This window comes from Medicago sativa, chromosome 1 (genome assembly GCF_051527215.1).
Source record: "Medicago sativa cultivar Bolivia chromosome 1, Bolivia_mono, whole genome shotgun sequence".
NCBI classification, from domain to species: Eukaryota; Viridiplantae; Streptophyta; class Magnoliopsida; order Fabales; family Fabaceae; genus Medicago; species Medicago sativa.
Window position 1 is genome coordinate 60,482,456 of NC_140749.1, and position 24,541 is coordinate 60,506,996.

The 24,541-nt window shown below is 34.1% G+C and overlaps 2 protein-coding genes and 1 non-coding gene across 3 annotated transcripts; all 3 read left to right on the forward strand.

Annotated features, from left to right (window-relative positions):
* Positions 1-655: 655 nt before the first annotated feature.
* On the forward strand, positions 656-5,271 carry LOC146955995 (cell division control protein 48 homolog E). The gene is made up of 9 exons (XM_085725510.1): positions 656-741; positions 844-1,009; positions 1,140-1,368; positions 2,322-3,088; positions 3,174-3,395; positions 3,529-3,600; positions 3,684-3,965; positions 4,163-4,522; positions 4,650-5,271. The coding sequence occupies exons 1-9, from the start codon at positions 713-715 to the stop codon at positions 4,953-4,955; spliced, it is 2,433 nt and encodes an 810-aa protein (XP_085581636.1). The 5' UTR covers positions 656-712; the 3' UTR covers positions 4,956-5,271.
* A 1,961-nt stretch (positions 5,272-7,232) lies between these two features.
* Positions 7,233-7,303, forward strand: TRNAG-GCC (transfer RNA glycine (anticodon GCC)). Its single transcript has one exon. It is a non-coding gene; the product is annotated as a tRNA-Gly (tRNA).
* A 9,226-nt stretch (positions 7,304-16,529) lies between these two features.
* Positions 16,530-18,446, forward strand: LOC146955997 (endoribonuclease Dicer homolog 2-like). Its single transcript, XM_085748999.1, has 3 exons — positions 16,530-17,835; positions 17,908-17,974; positions 18,062-18,446. The coding sequence occupies exons 1-3, from the start codon at positions 17,621-17,623 to the stop codon at positions 18,242-18,244; spliced, it is 465 nt and encodes a 154-aa protein (XP_085605125.1). The 5' UTR covers positions 16,530-17,620; the 3' UTR covers positions 18,245-18,446.
* The last annotated feature ends 6,095 nt before the right edge of the window (positions 18,447-24,541 follow it).

The window sequence follows — 24,541 nt, forward strand, 5'->3', positions numbered from 1 at the left end:
TTAGATCGGCTAGGGGATTTCATCACCTAATTGTCTAATCACACCTTCAATCGGCTAGGGGGCTTCATCGCCTAATTGTCTAATCGTCTATTTCTTGTGTTCGACTAACATGATAATTATTTTTAGGTGTAAACAGAAACAATGAAAGGAAAATCTTTTTTACATAAAAATCTATATATTTTTAGTCCAAATATCAACTCTTTTTACTCCAAAGACTTGATTTAATGGTAAAACAATAAATCTTGAATCTAAAAGTCACATGATCGAACCCCACTGATGTCTTTAGACAAAACTAATTGTAAATATTTTTATACATTCTTTGAGTTGAACGTCTTTCATATTTTAGATCGGAGACTTGAGACACTATCATCTCACCTTAATTATTTTTTGAAAGGATCTCACCTTAACTTGTTATTGTTGAAAAAATAATCAAATATTTTTTTAGGTTATATTTTGTAGAGGGTTATACGGTGGGTTGTTTTTTTAGGTTATTGTGAAAATATCAAATGTAGCATAAAAAAACAAAAAATAAAGTAAAATCTTTTTAGATTATCTTTGGTAACAAGAAACCGAGCTTACCCCACTTCTCACTTCATCAAAAATCAGAATATCCCACCACACTATAAAAACCTAACCAAACCCTCTCACTTTCTTTATTCACTTTTTTCACATCTCAAATCCCAATTCCCAATTCTCTTCATCTTCTTCCTCCATGGCTAACCAACCTGAATCCTCCGATTCGTAATCCTCTTCCACTTTCTCAGATCTCAATTCCTTCAATTTCTCAATTCAATTTTCGATTTCGATTCATTGAATCTGATTTGTTTTTATTTATTTTTTCAGTAAGGGAACGAAGCGCGATTTCAGTACGGCGATTCTGGAACGCAAAAAGTCACCGAACCGTCTCGTCGTCGATGAAGCTGTCAACGATGACAACTCAGTTGTCGCACTTCATCCTGAAACCATGGAGAAACTTCAACTCTTTCGCGGTGATACAATTCTGATCAAGGTAATAATTTTTTTACTATTCCCAAACTAACCCTAATTCAAAACCCTAAAATCCTTTTGTAAAAAGATCTGATTTTTATGTGATTAGTATGTGATTAGGTGTTTGATTTGATTCATTGTTGATTTATTAGGGTAAGAAAAGAAAGGATACGATTTGTATTGCACTTGCTGATGAAACATGTGAAGAGCCAAAGATAAGAATGAATAAGGTTGTGAGAAACAATCTTAGGGTTAGACTTGGTGATGTTGTTTCTGTTCATCAATGTCCTGATGTCAAATATGGAAAGCGAGTTCATATTCTTCCTGTGGATGATACTATTGAAGGGGTTACTGGGAATCTCTTTGATGCTTACTTAAAACGTGAGTTGCTTTTTAATCAGTGTTGATTTTGATTTTTGTTTACAATATGCTTTTGTGTTTCATTAGTGACATTTGTAGTTGACCCGTTTTGATTATTGTTTGGATAAACAACTTATTTACAGCTTATAGTACTCATCATGCCCTTTTTTATTGAACAGTTTTTCTGCATCTTATAGCACAAGTGCTTATCATGATAAGCTTGCTTGTGTTTCATTAGCACAAAGCTAATTTTATTTGGATAAACTACTTATAGCCCAAGCGCTTGTCTTTAATCTTTTTTTGAAGTAATGCATTTGTCATGACAAGTGCTTATGTATAAGCTTACATAAGCTATTCTTATAGCAAATGATAGACTAAAGTTAAGTTGTTTTTTTTATATGCTATAAGTTGTTTACATAAGCTATCTTCGAGAACTTAATGAAATGATGAAAATAAGCTGAAAAAAGCTTATGAAAAATGTCATAAGCTATTTTCAAAAGTTTTCCAAACAGTCTAACTAACCTTATGTCAGTTAGTTAGCTCAAATAAGCCAATCCAAACAAGCCCTAGACGAGGCTTGAAAAAAGAACTACTAGTTCATTGTATCATAGATGTATTTTTGGTCTGTTTTTAATACTTGATAAGATATTTTGACAATGGCTGAATCATTGTATCATTGCTTTGTTTTGGGTCCATTGTTGATTCATGATAATATATTTTTTTGATGGATGAATCACCTTCGTAAAGAATACTGTTGTTTTCCCTTTTCTGTACATTGACCCTTGTGAATAGATATTCATTTTCTTATTCTTACATGCACAGACAAACAAACTAGTCTGTTCATTGAAGTTAAATGTTGGCAGCACATATTATTACTTTTGTTCTGTCATTTTTTATTGGCTCACTAACACATGTTTTTTGCATTCTATTTGCATTCTTCTTTATGCATACTTAATCCTTTTTTTCTTTTGCAGCTTATTTCCTCGAGGCATATCGTCCAGTTAGGAAGGGAGATATGTTCCTTGTGAGAGGGGGGATGAGAAGTGTGGAATTCAAGGTTATCGAGTGTGACCCTGCTGAGTATTGTGTTGTTGCACCTGACACTGAGATTTTCTGTGAAGGAGAGCCTGTTAAAAGGGAAGATGAGGATCGTTTAGATGAGGTTGGTTATGATGATGTTGGTGGTGTTAGAAAGCAGATGGCTCAGATTCGGGAATTGGTGGAACTGCCTTTGAGGCATCCACAATTATTCAAGTCTATTGGTGTGAAGCCACCAAAAGGGATTTTGTTGTATGGACCCCCTGGATCTGGTAAGACTTTAATTGCACGAGCTGTTGCAAATGAAACTGGTGCTTTCTTTTTCTGTATCAATGGTCCTGAGATCATGTCAAAGCTGGCTGGTGAGAGTGAAAGTAATCTGAGGAAGGCATTCGAAGAAGCTGAGAAGAATGCACCCTCAATCATCTTCATTGATGAGATAGACTCCATTGCTCCAAAGAGGGAGAAGACTAATGGTGAAGTTGAGCGAAGAATTGTTTCCCAGCTCTTGACCCTCATGGATGGGCTTAAATCCCGTGCGCATGTAATTGTTATGGGAGCAACAAATCGTCCCAATAGCATCGACCCTGCTCTTCGGAGGTTTGGAAGGTTTGATCGGGAGATTGATATTGGTGTACCAGATGAAGTTGGACGTCTTGAGGTTCTCCGCATCCATACAAAAAATATGAAGCTTGCAGAAGATGTGAGTTTGAATTCTTCCCCCTAAGTTGTGTTATTTATCTAGACATTCTGTAATCTGAAAAGTTTTTCTATTATTTAATTTGCAGGTTGATTTAGAAAAGATTGCTAAGGAAACCCATGGTTATGTTGGTGCTGATTTAGCTGCTTTGTGTACTGAAGCTGCACTTCAGTGCATCAGAGAGAAAATGGATGTGATTGACCTAGAAGATGAAACCATTGATGCTGAGATACTTAACTCAATGGCGGTCACAAATGAACATTTCAGTACCGCACTTGGATCAAGCAATCCTTCTGCTCTCCGTGAAACAGTAAGTATTGTAGCATATTCGTTTTGTATAGCAATACTAAACTTTCTGTCTTCTTGTCTTCCCTCCATTGCTCAATAATCTTTTATGATTATACTTTCCAAACTTTGTAACTCCATCTTTGCTAATGAACCAGGTTGTTGAAGTGCCCAATTGCAGCTGGGAAGATATTGGTGGTCTTGAAAATGTTAAGCGAGAACTCCAGGAGGTAACTCAAGCTCTTGCATTGAATTGTATTACTTGTTTCTTATCATCAGCTTCTGGGTTTTAATACTGTCTCTCTCTTTGCAGACTGTTCAATATCCAGTGGAACACCCTGAGAAATTTGAGAAGTTTGGAATGTCACCTTCAAAGGGGGTTCTGTTCTATGGTCCTCCTGGTTGTGGTAAAACCCTCTTGGCCAAAGCTATTGCCAATGAATGTCAAGCAAACTTCATTAGTATCAAAGGTCCCGAGCTACTCACAATGTGGTTTGGAGAAAGTGAGGCTAATGTGAGGGAAATTTTTGACAAAGCTCGTGGTTCTGCTCCATGTGTTCTTTTCTTTGATGAACTTGATTCAATTGCAACTCAGGTTTGTACCATATCGAGCCATGATTAGATTATCAGATAAAGTTTATGAAGCTCTAAAACATTATGTGCTTCTGCTCATGAAGAGGAAATTTATCGGAAAAATATACCATAGAGTGCTAATTAGTGTGCCTTTAAGCTCCTGTAATTGTTTCCTCATTAACTGTTTAAATTAAATCTGTTGTGTGCCTTATCTTGCAGAGAGGTAGTAGTTCAGGAGATGCTGGTGGTGCTGCTGACAGGGTTTTGAATCAACTGCTTACAGAAATGGACGGAATGTCGGCAAAGAAAACTGTGTTTATCATTGGGGCCACTAATCGACCTGACATTATAGACCCTGCTCTACTACGACCTGGACGGCTGGATCAGTTGATTTATATCCCCCTTCCAGACGAGGATTCCCGACATCAGATATTCAAAGCTGCCTTGAGAAAATCCCCCATTGCAAAGGATGTTGACATCAGAGCTCTTGCCAAGTACACTCAAGGCTTCAGTGGTGCTGATATTACTGAGATTTGCCAGCGCGCTTGCAAGTATGCTATAAGAGAAAACATCGAGAAGGTACATTTTGGGGCACCTTTTTTCTCTCATTCCCTTTTGACTTATGTACACTATTGACTTCTGTAGAACTTTTCTAATTGGATTCAGTGTGAAACTAATTTTTTTCTCCCTAACTTCTCTGTGGCAGGACATTGAGAGAGAAAGGAGGAGAAGCGATAATCCTGAAGCTATGGAAGAGGATAATGAAGACGATGAGGTAGCTGAAATCAAAGCAGCACATTTTGAAGAATCGATGAAGTATGCACGAAGAAGTGTTAGTGACGCTGACATTCGCAAGTACCAAGCCTTTGCCCAAACTTTGCAGCAGTCAAGAGGGTTTGGATCTGAATTCAGATTTGCCGACAACAGTGCTGGTGGCACTACTGCCGCTGCAGCTGACCCTTTTGCAACTGCAAGTGCTGGCGGAGCTGATGAAGATGACCTCTACAGTTAGGTCTACAGTTTGCTGTCTTTTATTTTGGAACTACAATGCTGCCTAATTTATGTACCTTTTGATTTGTTTTTATGGAATCTGGCTTTTGTTAGATTATTACTATTTCATTGCCCCGTAAAAGATATTGGTACATCATTAGGTGCGATCCTTTCTAAACATTTGAAACAATTATTTGGTCAGCTTCTGGGACCATATATGGTCACGGGTTCTCTCAACTCTTTTGGGGTCACTACAATTGTATTTCTGAGCGTACACATATTTAACAGCAATGATTCTAAATACCTTGAAGAATAAATTCAACAATTTGCATTTCTCATATAGATGCCTATTTCTAATATTAGCTTATTTTAAAATCTTCATTCTCGCATGCTGGATCATTGGGGTGAGAAATTGATTCAATGGGATGAGAAATTGAAAATGAAATGATTCTGTAATGGAATGGAGTACATGTTATAAAAGTGTTTCCACTGGTATTTATATCATTAGCCACTATCATAACTACCCTTTGTACGTGTTTTATTTGGTTACATGAGAAAAGGAAGCAAAAACACAACAAACAAAAAAACAAGGAAAGAAAACTACGGGCCACGGGGATAACTAACACCCATACTCTGTCTTAAGAAGCAAGCGAAACCTAGTTGAAGGATCAAGAATAATCATGAAATCACCGGTAAACCTTATTTCAGAATAAAGAATATTTGAGTAACTAATACCATAGGATCCATGCATGAAACCTCTATTGGAGTCTCTAATTAGGCCATCAATAGAGCACTACCATCCACATTTTAGGCCATCAATAGAGCACTACCATCCACATTAAAGATATATGTACTAGATGGTCCTGTCCTCTCTGCCAAGAGAATGAAGAATATTTGAGTAACTAATACCATAGGATCCACGCATGAAACCTCTATTGGAGTCTCTAATTAGGCCATCAACAGACCACTACCATCCACATTAAAGATATGTACTAGATGGTCCTGTCCTCTCTGCCAAGCGATAAATCGAGCCTGATGTTTTTGACTCTCCTTATATCTATCACTAAAAGCATGAGCAAAATCATGTGTCATATAATTAATTTTTGACAATAAATCAATAAGAAATGTGTTACTATCCTAAAAAAATTACCCTTTGTACGTTTAAAAACAGGTTTTTAATTTTACTTATTTTATTTGTAAAGTCATAAAACAATTATTTGATCCAAACAATTTTTTATTTGTAAAGTCAGCAAATTGCAGATCGTTATAATTTTGCAAATCTAAATAAGAAGAGCTTTTTTATACATACATTCATATTTATATTCGTTGCAAATTAATATCAGTTTACACTTTACAGTGATTATGTCTGGATTTTAGGGCGAATATTTTATGTTAGATCGTTGATTTGAGTTATCCACGGATCAACAAGAGATATATCCTCCCCTCTTCCAAAATTAAGGACATTGTGTTATCATTTATGTCAACAATGTCAATCTTTAAGGCCAATAAATATAAATCCCTATCAAATAAACAAATATTATTCTTTCCTCTTCCTGAATTAAGGGCATTATGTTATCATTCATTATGTCAACAATGCCATTCTTTGAGGTCAATAAAGGCCTATCAAATAGACAAATATATTTTCTCCCCTTCCTGAACTAAGGACATTAAGTTATCATTCATTAGGTCAACAATGGCATTCTTTCAGGCCAATAAAGCCTTACCTCAAGAAATGGATTGCCATTCTTAGGTGTGAAAGTAGAGATAGTCTAATTTTTTTTTTTTTTTTTTTTAAGGAAAGAAGAGATAAACACAAACATTTTAGATGAACAAGACTACGTAAAGGAGCTGTAAAATTAATATCTCCGTGACTAGGTTGGGCCAAAAGTTTGCAGACGGGTCAAAATCTCAACTTTTTCAAAGTTTGACGGCCAAAAGTAAATTAAAGCCTGGGTTGTAGGAAAAAAAAATCTAAAATTATTCACAAATATTTCGTTTGATATCCACCCAACACAAGAATGACAAGTTTTATAGCGCATACATTGTCCTCTCACCCCTACTTTTCTCAAATAGAAACATACCCCTACAATTAGTAACAAACTTTTGTAAAAATCAAATTTGAATTTATGGAACAAAATCACGTATAGATAATTTGAAGTTGAATATACAGAGGAGGGAATTCATGTATACTTCAAACGATACAAAAAGTTTTCAATATATTTGTTCGAATACTGAATTTAAGGACTACAATTACTGAAAAACCTATATGTATTGAAACATATGACCAATAAATATCAAAGCACCAGTGGTCTAGTGGTAGAATAGTACCCTGCCACGGTACAGACCCGGGTTCGATTCCCGGCTGGTGCAATTTTTTGGCTTTAAAGATAATTTTTCGTCTACTTTGGTGTGGGGGAAAAGAGCTCTTTTTTTTTTTTTTTTTTTGTTATATTTTTCTTTCATCAAATTTTCTTATATTAGTGGTAAGAAGAGTGATTAATTGAAAACACATTCATCATCATTGTTGATTAAAATAACACAATAAGTAAAGAGTTACTGATGTAATTCTTCACACCCAACCACAATCTTTTAATCTGTTGGCTCCTCTCACTTTATAAATAAACATTCACAGTATTTTGATATTTTTCTTTGTCGGGATTGGGCTTTGTTTAGAAAATTAATTTTCAAATAATTTGTTAAATTTTTGAAGGTAAATATTTTGTTAATTGTCAATGAAAAAAAAAATACTACTTCAAAAATGAAATATAAGCAAATAAGGTAGTTTAAAATTTGATGCATATGGTTAAAAATTTAGTCAATATACAACAATGTTTCAGTTACCCTATTTGCTTATTTTTCATTTCGGATGGAGTATGTGCTTACATTTACTCCAAAATGAAATAATGTAAGTTAGAGTAGCTCAGGTTTGCTTTCACATTTTCAAATTCCAATGCTAATTTTTGTGTGGAAAATTAAACGAGATATAATTAAGAACGACGACATTAGAAGTAGGAGTAGCACCTATCGTATAAAATATGATAGAAATTAAATTTCGTTAGTTTGAGAATATGTAATGACTTTTTTTAGTAAGAATAGTAAATGAGATGAAGAATAGTCAAGTTGCAAAAGAGAGGAGAAGAACTAGAAAAATTATAGGAGAAGCCATTAAGAAAGACATAGAGATTAATGAATTTGATAAAAATATGATATATGACAACATATTATAGCGTTAAGGACTTTTGCTTTCACATAAAAGAGTTCATTTTGCAGCCTCGTACCGCCACATCCTTGTATTTTAAGGAGACAAATTCAAAAATTTGGTCTCTTCTTAGACATCTGATAAAATTAGAACAATGCATGAAAGATTAGCATGACACGGGGAATAGATTCCCTCCTGTGTTTTTTTCTCCAGTGTAGAATCTATACCATTAAATGTATTATCTCTCATAATTTTAAGCATTTTTTGTCAAAGGCTTGGATTTAACTGAACCCTGCAATCATTGCAGAGGATCCATTTCCCATGACACATGCAGAAAGATGACACACAAATCGAGAAAAGGTAAAATTTGGTGGATGAGTTGTTAATCATGTGATTAAAGCGTGATTAACAATTAGTATGTGATGACTCGAGACATACTTACTTGATTAGAGTAATTAGATCTTGGTGTAAATCATCCATTTGTCATTGAACACTTAAATTGATATAAGATTCTATTGTAATACTCTCCTCTTAAAAAGAGTTAACTTCCAAGCTTAGACTTTGTATCACTCATATATAAACTCATTGATTTACTCCACCCACTAGTGGCAACAAACCTTTTGTCAAAAAGAAAATTACGGAGAAATAGATAAACAGATAAACACTTGGTTCTTCAACAATGTAGTTGCCAGAATTTGTTGAGAAGATTAGAAATGATTTCTAGTGATGTCTAGAGAGGCTTTAGAAGAATACTAAACCTTAATAGCTATGAAGCCTGGATACGGATACGAATACCGGTGCGAGTACGATACGATACGGATACGCGGATACGTGAATTTTTTAAAATTTAGGATACGATACAGCTAAGATACGTTAACAAAATTTTTATATTAAAACTTATATGTATGTAAAATACTTGAAGAAAATAAACATTGATTAAAAGAACTCAACACAAATTTTATCTAATGTTGATTAACTGAATCACCTCTCTCGTTACCTTCGTTCACAAGAAGTATAATTTTAAGTGATTCGTCGAGAAACAATTCTAGTGATGCATATCTAAAATTGAATCATATATATCTCTATTGAATGTTTACAACATTGTCTCACTTTTTTACTCTTCATCTTTTTCTAGGATACGTATATGTGAAGTATCTTATAAGCATCACTGTGTATCTGCGAAGTATCGTGTAAGTATACGTTAAAATATTTTTTAAAAATTTAAATAATTAATTCCAATACTTCTTGGGTGTGTATCCGCAAGTATCCGTGGAGTATCGGTATCCGATACGGGTAAGTCTCCGTTTTGAAGTATCAGACTTCATAGCTTAATACTCATAGTACGGGAAGAGGATGGCTCTGTCTCCCGTGCGAGCCCTTCATGGGTCGCGTACGGTGCGAGACCAATATTCTTATTATTTTTTTGCAAAATTAATTTTTTTTAAACATCAATATTAATTTAAAAAATGCAATGGAACTTGGCATTAGTTTTAGCAAAGGGTGTTTTGGGAGTAGTCCAAAAAATTTACTTTCTCCCCGTAACGGTTTAGAGACAATATCATGTAAAAAAAATTATTTACAATTTTTAAAACTTTAACCTTTCTAAAATTTAATTTCCTTTTATATTCAACTAGTTTAGAGTCCAGGCGTTGCCATGTTATATATTAAATAAGTTTATGTGCACGAATACACGTGTAAGTATATTAAATTAAATTTATTCAAATTTACAATAATATATATATATATATATATATATATATATATATATATATATATATATATATTAAAAATCAAAGCATATGTAAAAGAAATAATAGAATTGGTGTTTGGTAAACATAAAGAAGGAAAAAAGTTAGATGAAAATAAGGTTTGGAGTTTCTATTTGTGCTCAAAATATGTGATTAACAAAAATAGCTTGTTTTTCTTTTTCCTTTTTTCTTGTTTTGAGCCTTTGCGGCATTGTACATGATTGTTGAACTCTGTTTTAACTTACGCCTTTGGCTCTCCTTGTGCTAAAGTGTCTAGTTGCGTTTATATATATCATTTTGGTTTTTTCAAAAGCAATAGAAAAACAAAAATTCCTCTATTTATAATTAACATTTGCATTAGAATATGATGTTAAAAGACATCATAATAACTAATTGAAACTTTTTTTTTGTCTGCAAAATGAACGTGGTTGCACAATATCATGTAATTTTTTTTATTTACAACTTTTAAAACTTTAAACCTTTCTAAAATTAAATTTCCTTTATATTCAACTGTGTCCCCCCCCCCCAATTAAGTAAGGCATATAATGTAATTTTATTTATTTACAATTTTTAAATATTACCCGCATCTGGGCAATCCTTTTATTTTGTTGAGTTAAACGCAAAAAACCTATTAGTACCAATTTCAGCAACTTAATATATTAATAGGGTTAAATACCTCTTTTGGTCCTTTAAGTTTGACAAAAATATCAGGTTAACCCTTTAAGTTTTAAATAGGTCCTTTAAGTTTTTTTAAGTTTCAAATAGATTCTTTAAGCTGTTAATTTAATGCATCTATTTGAAGTTTTTTAAGTGTTTAAGTTTCAAATAGATCCTTAAAAGGATAATGGAGTATTACATTAATGCATCTATTTATGGATGATAGAACATGCATAAAAAAATTTCTTCGTTAAACTTTTACTAACATGATTTCACATTAACTTTGAAATTCTGGCACGTAGGTATACCAGATGTTTTAACACGATGTTATGACAAAACGAATGTCGAGAACGATGTCAGAACATCTGGACAACAGAAATACCCAATGCCTTATTTAAAGATGCAAGAACATGAAATAAAAGACACAATTAATTTGTTGACCAAGTTCGGTGCAACTTCACCTACATCTGAGGGCTACCAAGACAGGAGTGAAATTCACTATAGTATTATCAATTCGAAGCATACATAACAACTATCACCAGCCTACTAACTTCTCACTTAATCACTACCCGTGCAATTTCTACCCAAGACTCTCACTAGTATCAAGGCACACTATGATGCCGTACCAATATGTTAACACATTATGTCTGACATCTTGCTATAACTAAAGTTTTAACAAAATGTAGCCAATACATGTCTAAAAACCAAACAAACTTAATTATTTTCTTATGCTAATATTTATTTAATTTTGTTGTTGGTGATATTCTAAGGGATCCAAATTTAATGCACTGTGTGAAGCGACAATGTTACAAAATATCAATTTATGTTATTATAAAAAAATATCAATCTACATTGATTGAAGTAATATGTCATGAGATAAAAAAGTATCTTAATTGCTAATAACCATTGTTAAAAGCTTTATAATTTTTTTTAAGGAGTTAATTTATATGTCTTTTGTCTATTTATTTGTTATACTTTTTTTTGGGTAGCCATGATATATGTACACAAATTCCACCATCGTTAGCGATGACTAATCTCCGTCAGAAATCGATGGGGCACAAAAGGTGGATTCTTTCCTTTCAATCAATTTTTTTTCCACACGCATGAGCCACAAAACAAACCTATGACCACATGTTTAAAGAGACTCAAAACTCTTAGTACTTGGACTAATTCATTATTGATTTTGTTACACTTTTTATTCTTGCATTGGACATTTATCTCACCATTTATAATTATTTTTAAGATATTATTATTATTGTAAATTTAAATAAATTTAATTTAATATACATACACGTGTATTCGTGCACACAAACTTATTTACACCATCCGTCCCAAATTAACCGAGTCATTTGCTCATTTCACACATATTAAGGAAAATGTATAAATGAAAGAGAGAGAAAAATGGTTTTAAGTGCTCTTGTTAATGTCAAGTATTAGTACATTCTCCACTATCATAAATGTAAAGTAAAATATATTGAATTGGAAATTGTGAAAGTAGTATTAATTAGAATTATAAAGGGAAAAACGTAATTAATATTGTATTGAAAAGTGAATTTGCTCCGTTATTTTGGGACATTTTTTTTTTTTTGCAAATGGATCAGTTATTGTGGAACGGATAGAGTTAGAGGTGTCAATAGAGCCCCAAATTTCAAAGCCCACTTAAAAAAGCCCCCATCAAGCCTACTAAATTAAATCCCCCTAATTGAAAAGAATTATTTGGGGTCAAGCCCACTATAAAATCTATTTATTTGTGGGCCTAATAAAGCCCCATATTATAATATTTTTCTTCACAGTTTATTTATGTAAAATAGCTTATTCAAAATAGTTTATTTATGCGAAACAACTTATTAGAATAACTTTTTAAAAACCGCTTATTCAAAACAACTTATTTATGCAAAACAGCTTATTCCGATCTCATTTTAAAAAACAACTTATTCAAAACAGCTTATTTATGCAAAACAGCTTATTCGAAACAACTTATTTATACATAACAGCTTATTTGTGCAAAACAGCTTATTCAAAACAGCTTATTTGTACAAAACAGCTTATTCCGATTTCATTTTTAAAAAACAACTTATTCAAAACAGCTTATTTATGCAAAACAACTTATTCGAAGCAACTTATATATACAAAACACCTTATTTGTGCAAAACAGCTTATTCAAAACAGCTTATTTATACAAAACAGCTTATTCCGATTTCATTTTAAAAAACAACTTATTCAAAACAACTTATTTATGCAAAACAACATATTTATGCCAAACAACTTATTCAAAACAGCTTATGTATGCAAAACAGCTTATTCGAAACAACTTATTTATACAAAATAGCTTATTTGTGCAAAACAGCTTATTGAAAACAACTTATTTATACAAAACAACTTATTTGTGCAAAACAGCTTATTCAAAACAACTTATTTATACAAAACAGCTTATTCCGATTTCATTTTAAAAAACAACTTATTCAAAACAACTTATTTATGCAAAACAACATATTTATGCAAAACAACTTATTCAAAACAGCTTATTTATGCAAAACAGCTTATTCGAAACAACTTATTTATAAAAAATAGCTTATTTGTGCAAAACAGCTTATTCAAAACAACTTATTTATACAAAACAGCTTATTTGTGCGAAACAGTTTATTCAAAACAGCTTATTTATACTAAACAGCTTATTCCGATTTCATTTTAAAAAACAACTTATTCAAAACAATTTATGTATGCAAAACAACTTATTCAAAACAACTTATTTATGCAAAACAGCTTATTCGAAACAACTTATTTATACAAAATAGCTTATTTGTGCAAAACAGCTTATTATGATCACTTTTTTTAAAACCGCTTATTCGAAACAACTTATCTATGGAAAACAGCTTATTCAAAACAACTTATTTATGCAAAACAGCTTATTACGATCTTATTTTAAAAAGCAACTTATTCAAAACACCTTATTTTTTTAAAAAACAGCTTATTTATGCAAAAACAGCTTATTTGTGCAAAACATCTTATTTATGCAAAACAACTTATTCAAAACAGCTTATTTATGCAAAACAGCTTATTTATTCAAAACAGCTTATTTATTCAAAACAACTTATTTATGCAAAACAACTTATTCAAAACAGCTTATTTTTTGAATAAGTTGCACAAATAAGCTAGTAGGCCGTATCAGGCTTTCAGAAGGTCAGGCTCAGGCCTCAAAATTTGGCCTATGACAGGCCGCAGGCCAGGCTTAGGCTTTAAAAAAATATGGCAGGTCAGGCTTAGGCCTTACAAAGCCTAGCTCGGCCTAGCCTATTCCCATCCCTACCACTAACTACAATTAATAAGGATGTTTTAGTAAATGCTACTAATTTTACCATTGAAATCAACACAATTAATCACTTCCTTAATAATCGTACACAAACCTTAAACGACTAATATTGTGAGACGGAGGGAGTATATTTGTACTTTTAAAAATCAGATTTGTAGTATTATATGTAGACACCCATTTTATTTTTGCAAAATTATATGCGTTGCCCACCCTACTTGAAATTCCTAGATCCCACCATGATGGTGAGTGTAGATTTAGACTAACGGTTTCAAGTTGAATTTATTATATAACCTTTTAAGCTATGTGTCTATGTAACAAATTATTTAAAGAATTTTAAAGAGTGTCCTCAAGGGGCGTACGGTGCGAGCCCTTCATGACCAGCTTATTTATACAAAAAAATAATAATAATGTTGGTCTCGCACCGTACGCGACGCAACTCATGAAGGGCTCGCACGGGAGACAGAGCCGAAGAGGATGAGTAAAAACATACTTAGGAACTGGATTAAGTCATTCTCGATAGGAAGGCAAAATCACTTTGTTAAGCACCCACACGTGTGTCTCCACGAGGAAACTGGACAGGATTTAGTAAGGAACAGATCCAAACTCATGATATATTGACTTAACAACACGAGTACAATTTCTCTCAAAAAAAAAAAAAAACACGAGTACAATTACTTTTTCCTTTTGACGGACAGCGACTCCAGCACAGTAACATCTTCCTATAAATAATTTCCCAATTGGTAGTGTAGAGTAGTGTAGTGTGTTTTATTTGTCTTTGTTCAAGTTTCACCAGTCCTCTTTTGACTTGTATTATCACATGCTAATTAACGGTAAATTTAAATAAAGGTTTTGTTAACCAGTGCTTCAGGTAATGATTATAGAAACTATAAATTAAAAATTTTTCTTGAAAATATGAGTTTTAATTTTTGATTAAGTAATAATTACACAACTTTTGTTTTGACTGCTTAACCAATGCCCCTTGAGGACACTCTTTAAAATTCTTTAAATAATTTGTTACATAGACACATAGCTTAAAAGGTTATATAATAAATTCAACTTGAAACCGTTAGTCTAAATCTACACTCACCATCATGGTGGGATCTAGGAATTTCAAGTAGGGTGGGCAACACATATAATTTTGCAAAAATAAAATGGGTGTTTATACATATAATACTACAAATCTGATTTTTAAAAGTACAAATATACTCCCTCCGTCTCACAATATTAGTCATTTAAGGTTTGTGTACGATTATTAAGGAAGTGATTAATTGTGTTGATTTCAATGGTAAAATTAGTAGCATTTACTAAAACATCCTTATTAATTGTAGTTAGTGGTAGGGATGGGAATAGGCTAGGCCGAGCTAGGCTTTGCAAGGCCTAAGCCTGACCTGCCATATTTTTTTAAAGCCTAAGCCTGGCCTGCGGCCTGTCATAGGCCAAATTTTGAGGTCTGAGCCTGACCTTCTGAAAGCCTGATACGACCTACTAGCCTGTTTAAAAGCCTATATCTTATGAACATCTTTAAATAAGCAATGTGATCTAAGTTTAAATGGACTAGCGAACTAATAGTTCAATTATATTATACTCTCTTTTGATAATCAACACGAAGTTTTAGGGAATTCAACTATATTATTGTATCATATTTCTATTCTAGTTTATAATAATACATTTGTATATGCAAAAAATTAATGTATACTAATAAAGCTTAAATTATTGAAAAAGTTTACAAATTTATATTTTAATTCAAAGTATAAAATATAATATAATAATAAATAATATTATTCATATTACTTAAATAGGCCGATCTAATAGGCTTAAGAGGCTTTTTGAGAAGCCTGTGGCCTGGCCTTTTAAGCTAAATAGGCTTAAAAAAAAGTCTAGGCCTTCTCTATTTAAGAAATAAGCCTGGCCTGGCCTGGCCTGTCGTAGGCTAGGTCGTAGGCCCCTGTAGGCCGGCCTGGCCTATTCCCATCCCTAGTTAGTGGAGTAGTTAAGTTGGATGAAATTCAATAAATAAGGGTATAATAATATAAAAAAATAATAAATGCTGCATTGGTATTGTAAAGTGACAGTTATTTTGAGAAAAAGAAAAAATGCTAAAGAGACAATAATTGTGAGACGGAGGGAGTACATTATAATTGTTGAGTACAGTTTTTCATATTTTAGATATATTGAATGATTTTTTCATTTTTAATGTCAATGAAAATCAACAAATTGAGAAGGAAATCAAAGCTCATGGTTCTTTATGTGACGATGTGACCGCCACTTCTATCACAAAATCAGAAATTTGGGGTTTTTCATTGTTGTTTTTTTTCCCTGAATTAGAGTTCTCGTTCTGCAATTTGTTGATTTGTAAAAGTAAAGTATTGTTAATTTTTATTTTTTAGAAAGATAGATTGAAGGGTTAATACATTTTTACCCCCCTGTAATATAGGCGAGTTCCGGTTTTTCCCCCTGTAAAAAAGATTCTTTCGATTCCAACCCTGAAATATGAAGATTCCGTCGAAAACACCCCTGGTCAAATCTGGCACACGCCAGGTGCTGATGTGGCGCGCCACGTCATCTTTTTTGATGACGTGGCACGCTGACTGTATAATTATTTTTATTTTTTTATTTTTTTAATAAGGACACGTGGCATTTCCTATTTTTTTAATAAGGACACGTGGCATTTCCTATTTTTTTTCGGAGAAATGATATTTGTACAACCATTTTGTGATAAATTTTTGACAACTATCTCTCTCATACTCACATTATGCCCTTATTCTCTCTCTTCCTTTTTCTCTCTCCATTGTTTTTGACCAATTAGAAGAGAGAAAAAAAGAAGTTGTCACAAAAGTTGTTATAAATTGTTGTTCAAATATCACTCATCTTGTTTTTGTCCAATAAAAAGGGGAGAAAAATAGTTGTCATAAGAGTTGTACAAAACTAGTTGCACAAATATTTAAAAGGTGAATTGTGATGGAGGCTAGTAGCTGCCCTACATCAAGGACGAAATGTTGAAAAAAGAGTGATAGTGATAAGGCAATACTTGTAGATTAGGCACTGAAGAAAGCCGCACGAGTGGAGCATTACATCTGAGCGTAGTACAAATAGCAGCAAGTCGTACCCTCAACTAACTTTTATTGCTCATTTTGAAAAAAAATGCTTAAAAATATAAATGGCGAAAACTTAAAATTATGAGAGATAATACATTCAATGGTATAGATTCTACACCGTAGAAAACTGGAGAAAAACACACAGGAGGGAATCCATTCCCTGTGTCATGCTAATCTTTCATGCATTGTTCTAATTTTATCAGATGTCCAAGAAGAGACTAAATTTTTGAATTTGTCTCCTTAAAATACAAGGATGTGGCAGTACGAGTCTACAAAATGTACTCTTTTATGTCAAAGCAAAAGTCCTTAACACCATAATATGTTGTCATATATCATATTTTTATCAAATTCATTAATCTCAATGTCTTTCTTAATGGCTTCTCCTATAATTGCAAAGTTTTAATCAAGTATGTCTCTTTACTGGTATTAGAGATAAACTGAATGCATGAAATTTGACATGTGTTTCGATGGAGGTAGCTTTCTTATAAACTTGAGATACAAAGGATCCATTAATCTCTTGTTGGATCAGGTATCTGTCTATTACTCCTTTAATTGTTTTTTTTAATTGCATCTGACATATTCGCAAGCGTTGAGAAAAAGTCAAAACAATTATGGTTTGTTTTCATTTTCCAGGTTCTTTTGAGCAAAAGATTCCAAGTTAATGTCCTTGGAATTCTTATGAACCATAAAAAGGATATGCAAACTGTTTCCGACAAATACTATTTGGAAGATGATCTTGAGTTTGATTATCTTCTGCTGCCATCTATTGCTATAGAGGAAACACCATCTGTTGATTGGATAACTATTAATTCCATACATCCATCTATAGATAAGTATTTGCGTCATGAAGCAAATATATGGACTGAAAAGGGTTTAGTTTGCCCTTGCATATTGTGAAGTGCTTTGATTTGTACTCCTCGTAATGGTCGTACCTACATCACCATTGGTATAATGGAATTGGATAGAAATTCACCTCTGGAAGTAGAGGATGGTGAAGTTACCACATACAAGAAGTACTTTGGACAAAAGTTAGTAATTTTTTGTGGTAGATGTTCAATGTTAAGTTAATCTATCAACTCTGCTGCCTTATATATTTTCTGATCAATTTATCTATTTTAGGGCATTATTCTAATTTATCCTTTTCCGGGTTTCAGACATTACATTCAATTGTGTTTTGAGCATCAATGCCTACTTAAGGCAAGACACGTTTTTCCAGTAAAAAATTATTGTCACGGATATAGGCAAGTGAAAGATAGAGGTTTGAGCTTTAAATTGTACCACACAAACATTTGGTGTTCATAAAAGCGAGGAAGATATAGTTTATTCAGTTATAGTTGTCAAACACTAATATCGTGTAATCTGATGTTAATCCTGTGTTTTTCTTTTTCAGATGTGAGCAAGACCTTTGTTTGAGTTACCTCCTGAACTTTACTCTATAATCATGTCACCAATATCAGTAAGAACTCTTTATTCATTTTCATTTATTCCATCGATCATGCATAGACTTGAGTCATTGCTTTTAGCTTTAAACTTTAAAAAGATGCATTTGAATCAAATGCAGAGGGCAATGATTGAATACCGTTCTGCGGCCAATGATTCAAATGCATCTTTTTAAAGTTCAAAGCTACATGAAGTGACTCAAGTCTATGCATGATCGATGGAATAAATTAAAATGAATAAAGAGTTCTGACTGATATTGGTGACATGATTATAGAGCAAAGTTTACGAGGTAACTTAACAAAGGTCTTGCTCACATTTGAAAAAGAAAAACACAAGATTAATATCAGATTACACATTATTAGTGTTTGACAGCGATAATTGAATAAACTATATCTTATGTGCTTTTATGTACACCAAATGTTTGTATGGTACAATTTAAAGCTCAAACCTCAGTCCTTCACTTGCTTATATCCGTGACAATAATTTTTTACTGGAAAAACATGTCTTGCCTTAAGTAGGCATTGATGCTCAAAACGCAATTGAATGCCATGTCTGAAACTCGGAAAAGGATAAATTAGAATAATGCCCTTGATGTAAGATTTTTCCTACACGTCATATAACTATGTACACGTGAGTATATATAGGATCGTTTCCACAGGGAGTTACGTTTAATCATAAGCATTTACACAATCGTTCACATTAAGGGTTTGGATATAATTTGTTTGTTTGTAACACTATATCCATATTTGACACTAAAGTAAAAACGAGAGGGGATCGAACTATTTCGCTTGCGGTATAAGATAACGAGCAAGCATAACAGCAGCAATCTCTCGATCGATTAACAGACTCTAGCTTTATAACCAATATTATTACAATCATTTCTACAATATCCTTCGTGTCCAAAGCGACATCGTTATTTCTAGGTTATCGTTTAAACATTCGTGTCCAAATTCCTTAAACGATAACAAAGTCGATCGGATAACTTAATCGACCGTGTCCAGCCTGATTAAGTATCCGAAAGCATTAAAAGCTTGATTAAAAGTAATTATCAAAGGTTTACAAACTTGTCAAGAATGATATAACATAAGATAGATTGTTATTCTAGGTCTAGATTCAAGGGTTTGTGTCCAAATCATCTTGAATCTCTTTGAAAGCATTAAAGCAAGAATAACAACAATATTGAATCATTAAGCTAGAACCTTATATATTAAAAGATCAAAAGATTACATAATAGCTTGATAGTTACCTCAATACTACAAAGAAGGTTAGTTACATATAGACATGTAAACTAATGCAAGGAATGAAGGAAAGATGAAGATTCCATGCCAAGATCCTTGATGTCTCAATGAATCTAGGGTTGAATCTACTCTTTAATCACTTGCTTTGTGTTTCTCTCTATGAAATAGCTCTAACCTCTCTCTAGAAATGTATAAAATGTTTCAATGGAATAGTGAATAGTCCTAGAGAGAGGGAAAACTTGTATTTAAATGGGCTGAAAACGTGTAATCTCGCTTAAGCGAGATACATCTCGCTCAAGCGAGAATCATAAATATCCAACCATGGCCAATGAGATCCTGCCACGTAGCCCTGCTCCTTGATGAAGTTGCATCTCGCTCAAGCGAGTTAGACCTCGCGTAAGCGAGGTTGCTTGAAACTTAAACCGCCTTGGAATCCTGCTTAAGCGACTTGGAAGCGAGATGGGAGCGAGATTTACAATTGTTCCCTGGAGAAATCTCGCGTAAGCGAGATGATCTCGCGTAAGCGAGATGCCAAAATCCACAAGCGACCCTGGAAGCGAGATGCAAGCGAAGGTTGAGCTTCTCCCTGGAGGAATCTCGCTTAAGCGAGATGACCTCGCGTAAGCGAGATTTGCTTGGTTCACACAACTTGAGTTTTGGTCCTTGCTTGTCATTTCCTGCATAAATTGGGTAGAATTAGGCATATAAAGCATAAATGGTATAATTACAACAATTGGTTGCTTTTCCGTAGATAACTTGCATAACAAGTCACTAAAAATGCCTCTTTTAACACATGAAATATATTACTTTTGAGCACTTATCAAACTCTCCCCAACTTAGCTTTTTGTTTGTCCTCAAACAAAAGAATCAAAAGGAAACTAACAAGGCTTTGGACAAGCTTTCTAGCACAATACCAAACAATTCAAATCAAATAAAAATCTTCAAGTGGTGATTCAAATGTGAAAGCACCGGCAAGCATGAAGTTCTCCATTATTCCTAGCACAGCTATAAATGTGAAACAAGTCCTAAGCACAAAATACACATCATAAACTTCAAAGTATAAACATATCTATCTATGAACCACACCTAACACACTTCTTTGAAAGTAAATGCAATATAATGATAACAATGACTGAGGTAATGAACACACATCCAACAATCATGCTAACATCCTATTTAAGTTAGGTGTCCATCCAAATATCGTCTCAAAAAGCATAAAAGCATGGATCAAAAGGTCTTGAAAGGGTTATAACTTGGCCGGGCTACAAAAGAAATGTCATATGTGGGGCAATTGATCAGAAAGCCTATCAAAGAGGAACATTTTTTTGTATCACAACTGGAAATCCATATACTTCCCTACCAAGAATTAAAACCTTTGGTGATTAACAATCAAAACAATAACCTTGACAACTTATTCTATTTTTGATTTTTCTTTCTTTTTCTTTTCTTTTCTTTTCTTTTTCCAATGTACAACTTTTTCTTTGATTCAATGTTGTCAGGTTATTTTACAACTTCACCAGAACTTAACATATAATGCCTCCTTTTTCTCCCCAACTTGAATACAACCAAACTCTAATTGAATGTTCCCCTATCCTAAGGCAAGGGACAAAGTACAAAAAGGTTAAGGGTTCAACAAAGTAACATTATCAAAGTCCTATAAAATTCAACCATGAACTGGATTTGAGAAAAATTTCAAGCAAATTCAACAAGCATTGTGCTTATGAATATTAACAGTTCATGTTTGAGGACTTGATTCATTTATCTCAGATTGGGGTATCAGATACTCACTCTTCTCACAGGTAGGCTTTATGTGGTCAAGTAGGTTACTCTCGATTCAAAAAGTGCCTTGATCCTTTCCATGCTTTCAAACAGTTCAAAATAATTATCAGATTTAACATAACTAAAACAAGTTAGACGATGATTATCGGTCTCCAGCATATATACAACAGATTGAAGCTACCTCACATTTAGGTTAAGTACTAAGTGGTTCAAAGATATTCATGTTTATGAAATGACTTAAATGATCTATAATTTGTGCACAGTACAAATTTCACATTCATAGTAACACCTAGAATAACAGGAAACCAATACCTTGACATTGCGCTTTCTCACAATTCATATCATTATCACTCACCTGCTTTTGCTCAATAATTGGCTCCATGGAGCACTTTAAACTTTGATGTTCATGAGCAATTTTTCTTTTAACGAAACACAAGCAAGATTAATCAAAAATTTCATCCAAAGCAATAAGTTAAAAACCAAACAACAAGCTAAGCTATTTTAACCCAAAACGAAATTAAAATTAAACCAAAGTATTGAACACCCAAAACCGTGCTCAAAAAGTATAAATTCAAAAGCAATAAATTGTTCCAGTATAAAAATAAAAACATAAACTAAAAAGTCAAAGCAGAAGTCAAAGTAAAATAAGCATCAAAAGAATGCGGTCAGTGTGCCGCATCATCATCCATATCATCCTGAGACAGATGGACACTGGCTGTCCTCTCTGGATCATGAGCACCATGCAAGCTAGCAGTCCTATCTGGATCATGAGCACCATGCAAGCTAGCAGTCCTCTCCTGGGTGTGAGATGGTCCTGCTCCACTGCCCCCTCCTGGGTAAATTGGCCTGTCCCCAGGCCACATGCAAGAGTCATAGTACTGTGCTGGAGTGAACATGAAACACCCAGGGTCCATGTGAGCATCGTAAAGATGCGCGTAGATGCCCTGGTTGCTGCGGAAGATAGCAGCCTGCTGATCCATTATGTGATTCTCTCTCAGTTCCTGTGCCTGAGCTAACTGAAAGGCTTGCTGCTGCTGTGCCTGAGCTCTCTCAACTGCTCGCTGCTCATACTGAGCCATGTATGCCTGAAAAGAAGAAAAATCAAAAGTGCCGGGCTGCTGAGGTGGTGGCATAGTCTGGTGAGGATCTTCATGCTCTGGAAAGTCCTCAGGTTGGGGTACATCCTCAGGTTGGGGTACTTGAGAAGAAGAAGCAGCACCCTTAGAAAGTGCTCTAGAAATGTAACCCCGAATGTACTTGTCATCAATGGGAGATACAAGCTCTTCTGAAAAAGGCTCGGTGACGGGTACCTGATGATGCCTAAGTAAACCCATAATAAAGCCCGGAAAAGCGAGTCTGGTCTCTGGTCCTGCTACACCACCGAGAGCTACATGCTTCAGCTCTCTTGAAATAATTGCAGCCACATCCACTGCCCTTCCTTTGCAAATATGCCAGATCAGAGGAGGCATCACTTTCTTTGGAGTTGTGGTGACATGGCTTTTTGGCCAGACATTATGAACCAAGAACTTAAAAATAATACCAGCTTTAGGCCTCATATCAGAGAAAGCTGCCAAATTGCGGTTACCCGCTTTGGACTCGGTGTATGTCCTTCCTGGTAGGAGAATCTCTCTCTCAATCTTACCAAGGTTCCAATCAGCAACCTCTTCTCTTTCCGCATAAGGACACAAGGCAGGTGTGTCAGGGTCCTCGGGCTCAGGTAGGGTGTAAGGTTTGCCTAGGTAATCATTAATAGCATCCCTATCGAAGCGGATGGTTTTTCCTCTCACCATGGTGGTATAGGAAAATGCAGCTTGCATTTCCTTAGCATCACAGTCTGGTAAGGCATTTGCATAAAACTCACACAGAAGGTCCAGGTTGATTTTGGGGTATGGGTTAAGGAGTTTCTCCCATTTTCTCTCCGTGAAAACAGCTGCAATGTCAGCATAGTCACCCTCAGGGTTAATCCGGAAAATTTTATCATGCCAGGTTTTCTCTTTTTTCAGCTCGAGAAACCTGGCATAGGTTTTGTTGGAAGTGTAAATGGTACGGTCCGGGTTTCTAGGTAAGGGTGCAGGACGGTTTACAACACCGGATGAGGAAGCAGTGGTTTTTCGTTTCTTGGTTGGTTGATTTTTGGGTGCCATCTGCAAAACAACCAGCAAAACCATATACAGTATAGAACAATAATCAGCACATGTATGGAATCAAAAAGGTTAAAGCAGATAAACTTTTAACAAAAAGAGGTACAGAACTATCTCGCTTGTGCCTCGCTTGAGCGAGTTGCAAGCGAGATTTTTCCAGATTTCACATGAATACTCGCTTGAGCGAGATTTTTGGTAAAGAATCTCGCTTGAGCGAGATTGTTCTGCACCTGCGAAAAATGACCCATTTCCAGCATAACACAACCAAAAACACAAAATTTTCAACAAAAATCAACCTCAATCCACTTCTATCCAAACCAATTCATGAAAAGGAACCAAAATCAAGACTTATATTCACATTCAATCAAAACCCTTATTTTCCAAAGATTCCAAAATGGGTCAAAATTTACACAATTGAATGTTGAATAAAAACAGTGATGATTTTGATTCATTTTCATTGTTATGAACCTAATGAAACAGTCTCTAGTCACAAACACCTACATCTAACCCTAGCCATTCTAAATTTGCATAAAGCATGAATTTTGAAATTGAAAAGCATGGCACAAAAATATAAATCAAACCTGTTGAAATGATGATGAATGAAGCAAGCAAATGATGATGAATGAAGAAATATGTAAGTGCTTGACTATGGTTGAATTGGTTTTGATTTTAGGGTTAAAGTTTGTGAGGAAAGGAAAATTTTAGAGAAAGTGGAGAAAATGAGAGTTGGAAAACGTAAAAGGGGAAAATGAGTGGATGGGGGAGTGGTTAAGGGGAGTTAATCCCCTTGGAAACCGTTACCATTTTTGAATAAAAAAACTCATCTCGCTTGCGCGAGATAATCTCGCTTAAGCGAGATTTCTCCAGAACCAACAGTTCGAAAATGCAACAATCTCGCTTAAGCGAGATTAACTTCGCTTGAGCGAGATTTCTCCAGATATGTTTCTTACTTTGCTTTGCTCATGAAATTATTCCTAAATGCATTAAAACATGAAAATACT

Bases quoted from the DNA above. Each gene is read 5' to 3' on its own strand.
- LOC146955995 (XM_085725510.1), top strand. From the start codon at position 713: ATGGCTAACCAACCTGAATCCTCCGATTC. The intron at 3,089-3,173 runs GTGAGTTTGAAT...TTTAATTTGCAG, and splicing joins ATATGAAGCTTGCAGAAGAT to GTTGATTTAGAAAAGATTGC. The intron at 4,523-4,649 runs GTACATTTTGGG...TCTCTGTGGCAG, and splicing joins TAAGAGAAAACATCGAGAAG to GACATTGAGAGAGAAAGGAG.
- LOC146955997 (XM_085748999.1), top strand. From the start codon at position 17,621: ATGAACCATAAAAAGGATATGCAAACTGTTTCCGACAAATACTATTTG. The intron at 17,836-17,907 runs GTGAAGTGCTTT...GGAATTGGATAG, and splicing joins TTAGTTTGCCCTTGCATATT to AAATTCACCTCTGGAAGTAG. The intron at 17,975-18,061 runs GTAATTTTTTGT...TATCTATTTTAG, and splicing joins AGTACTTTGGACAAAAGTTA to GGCATTATTCTAATTTATCC.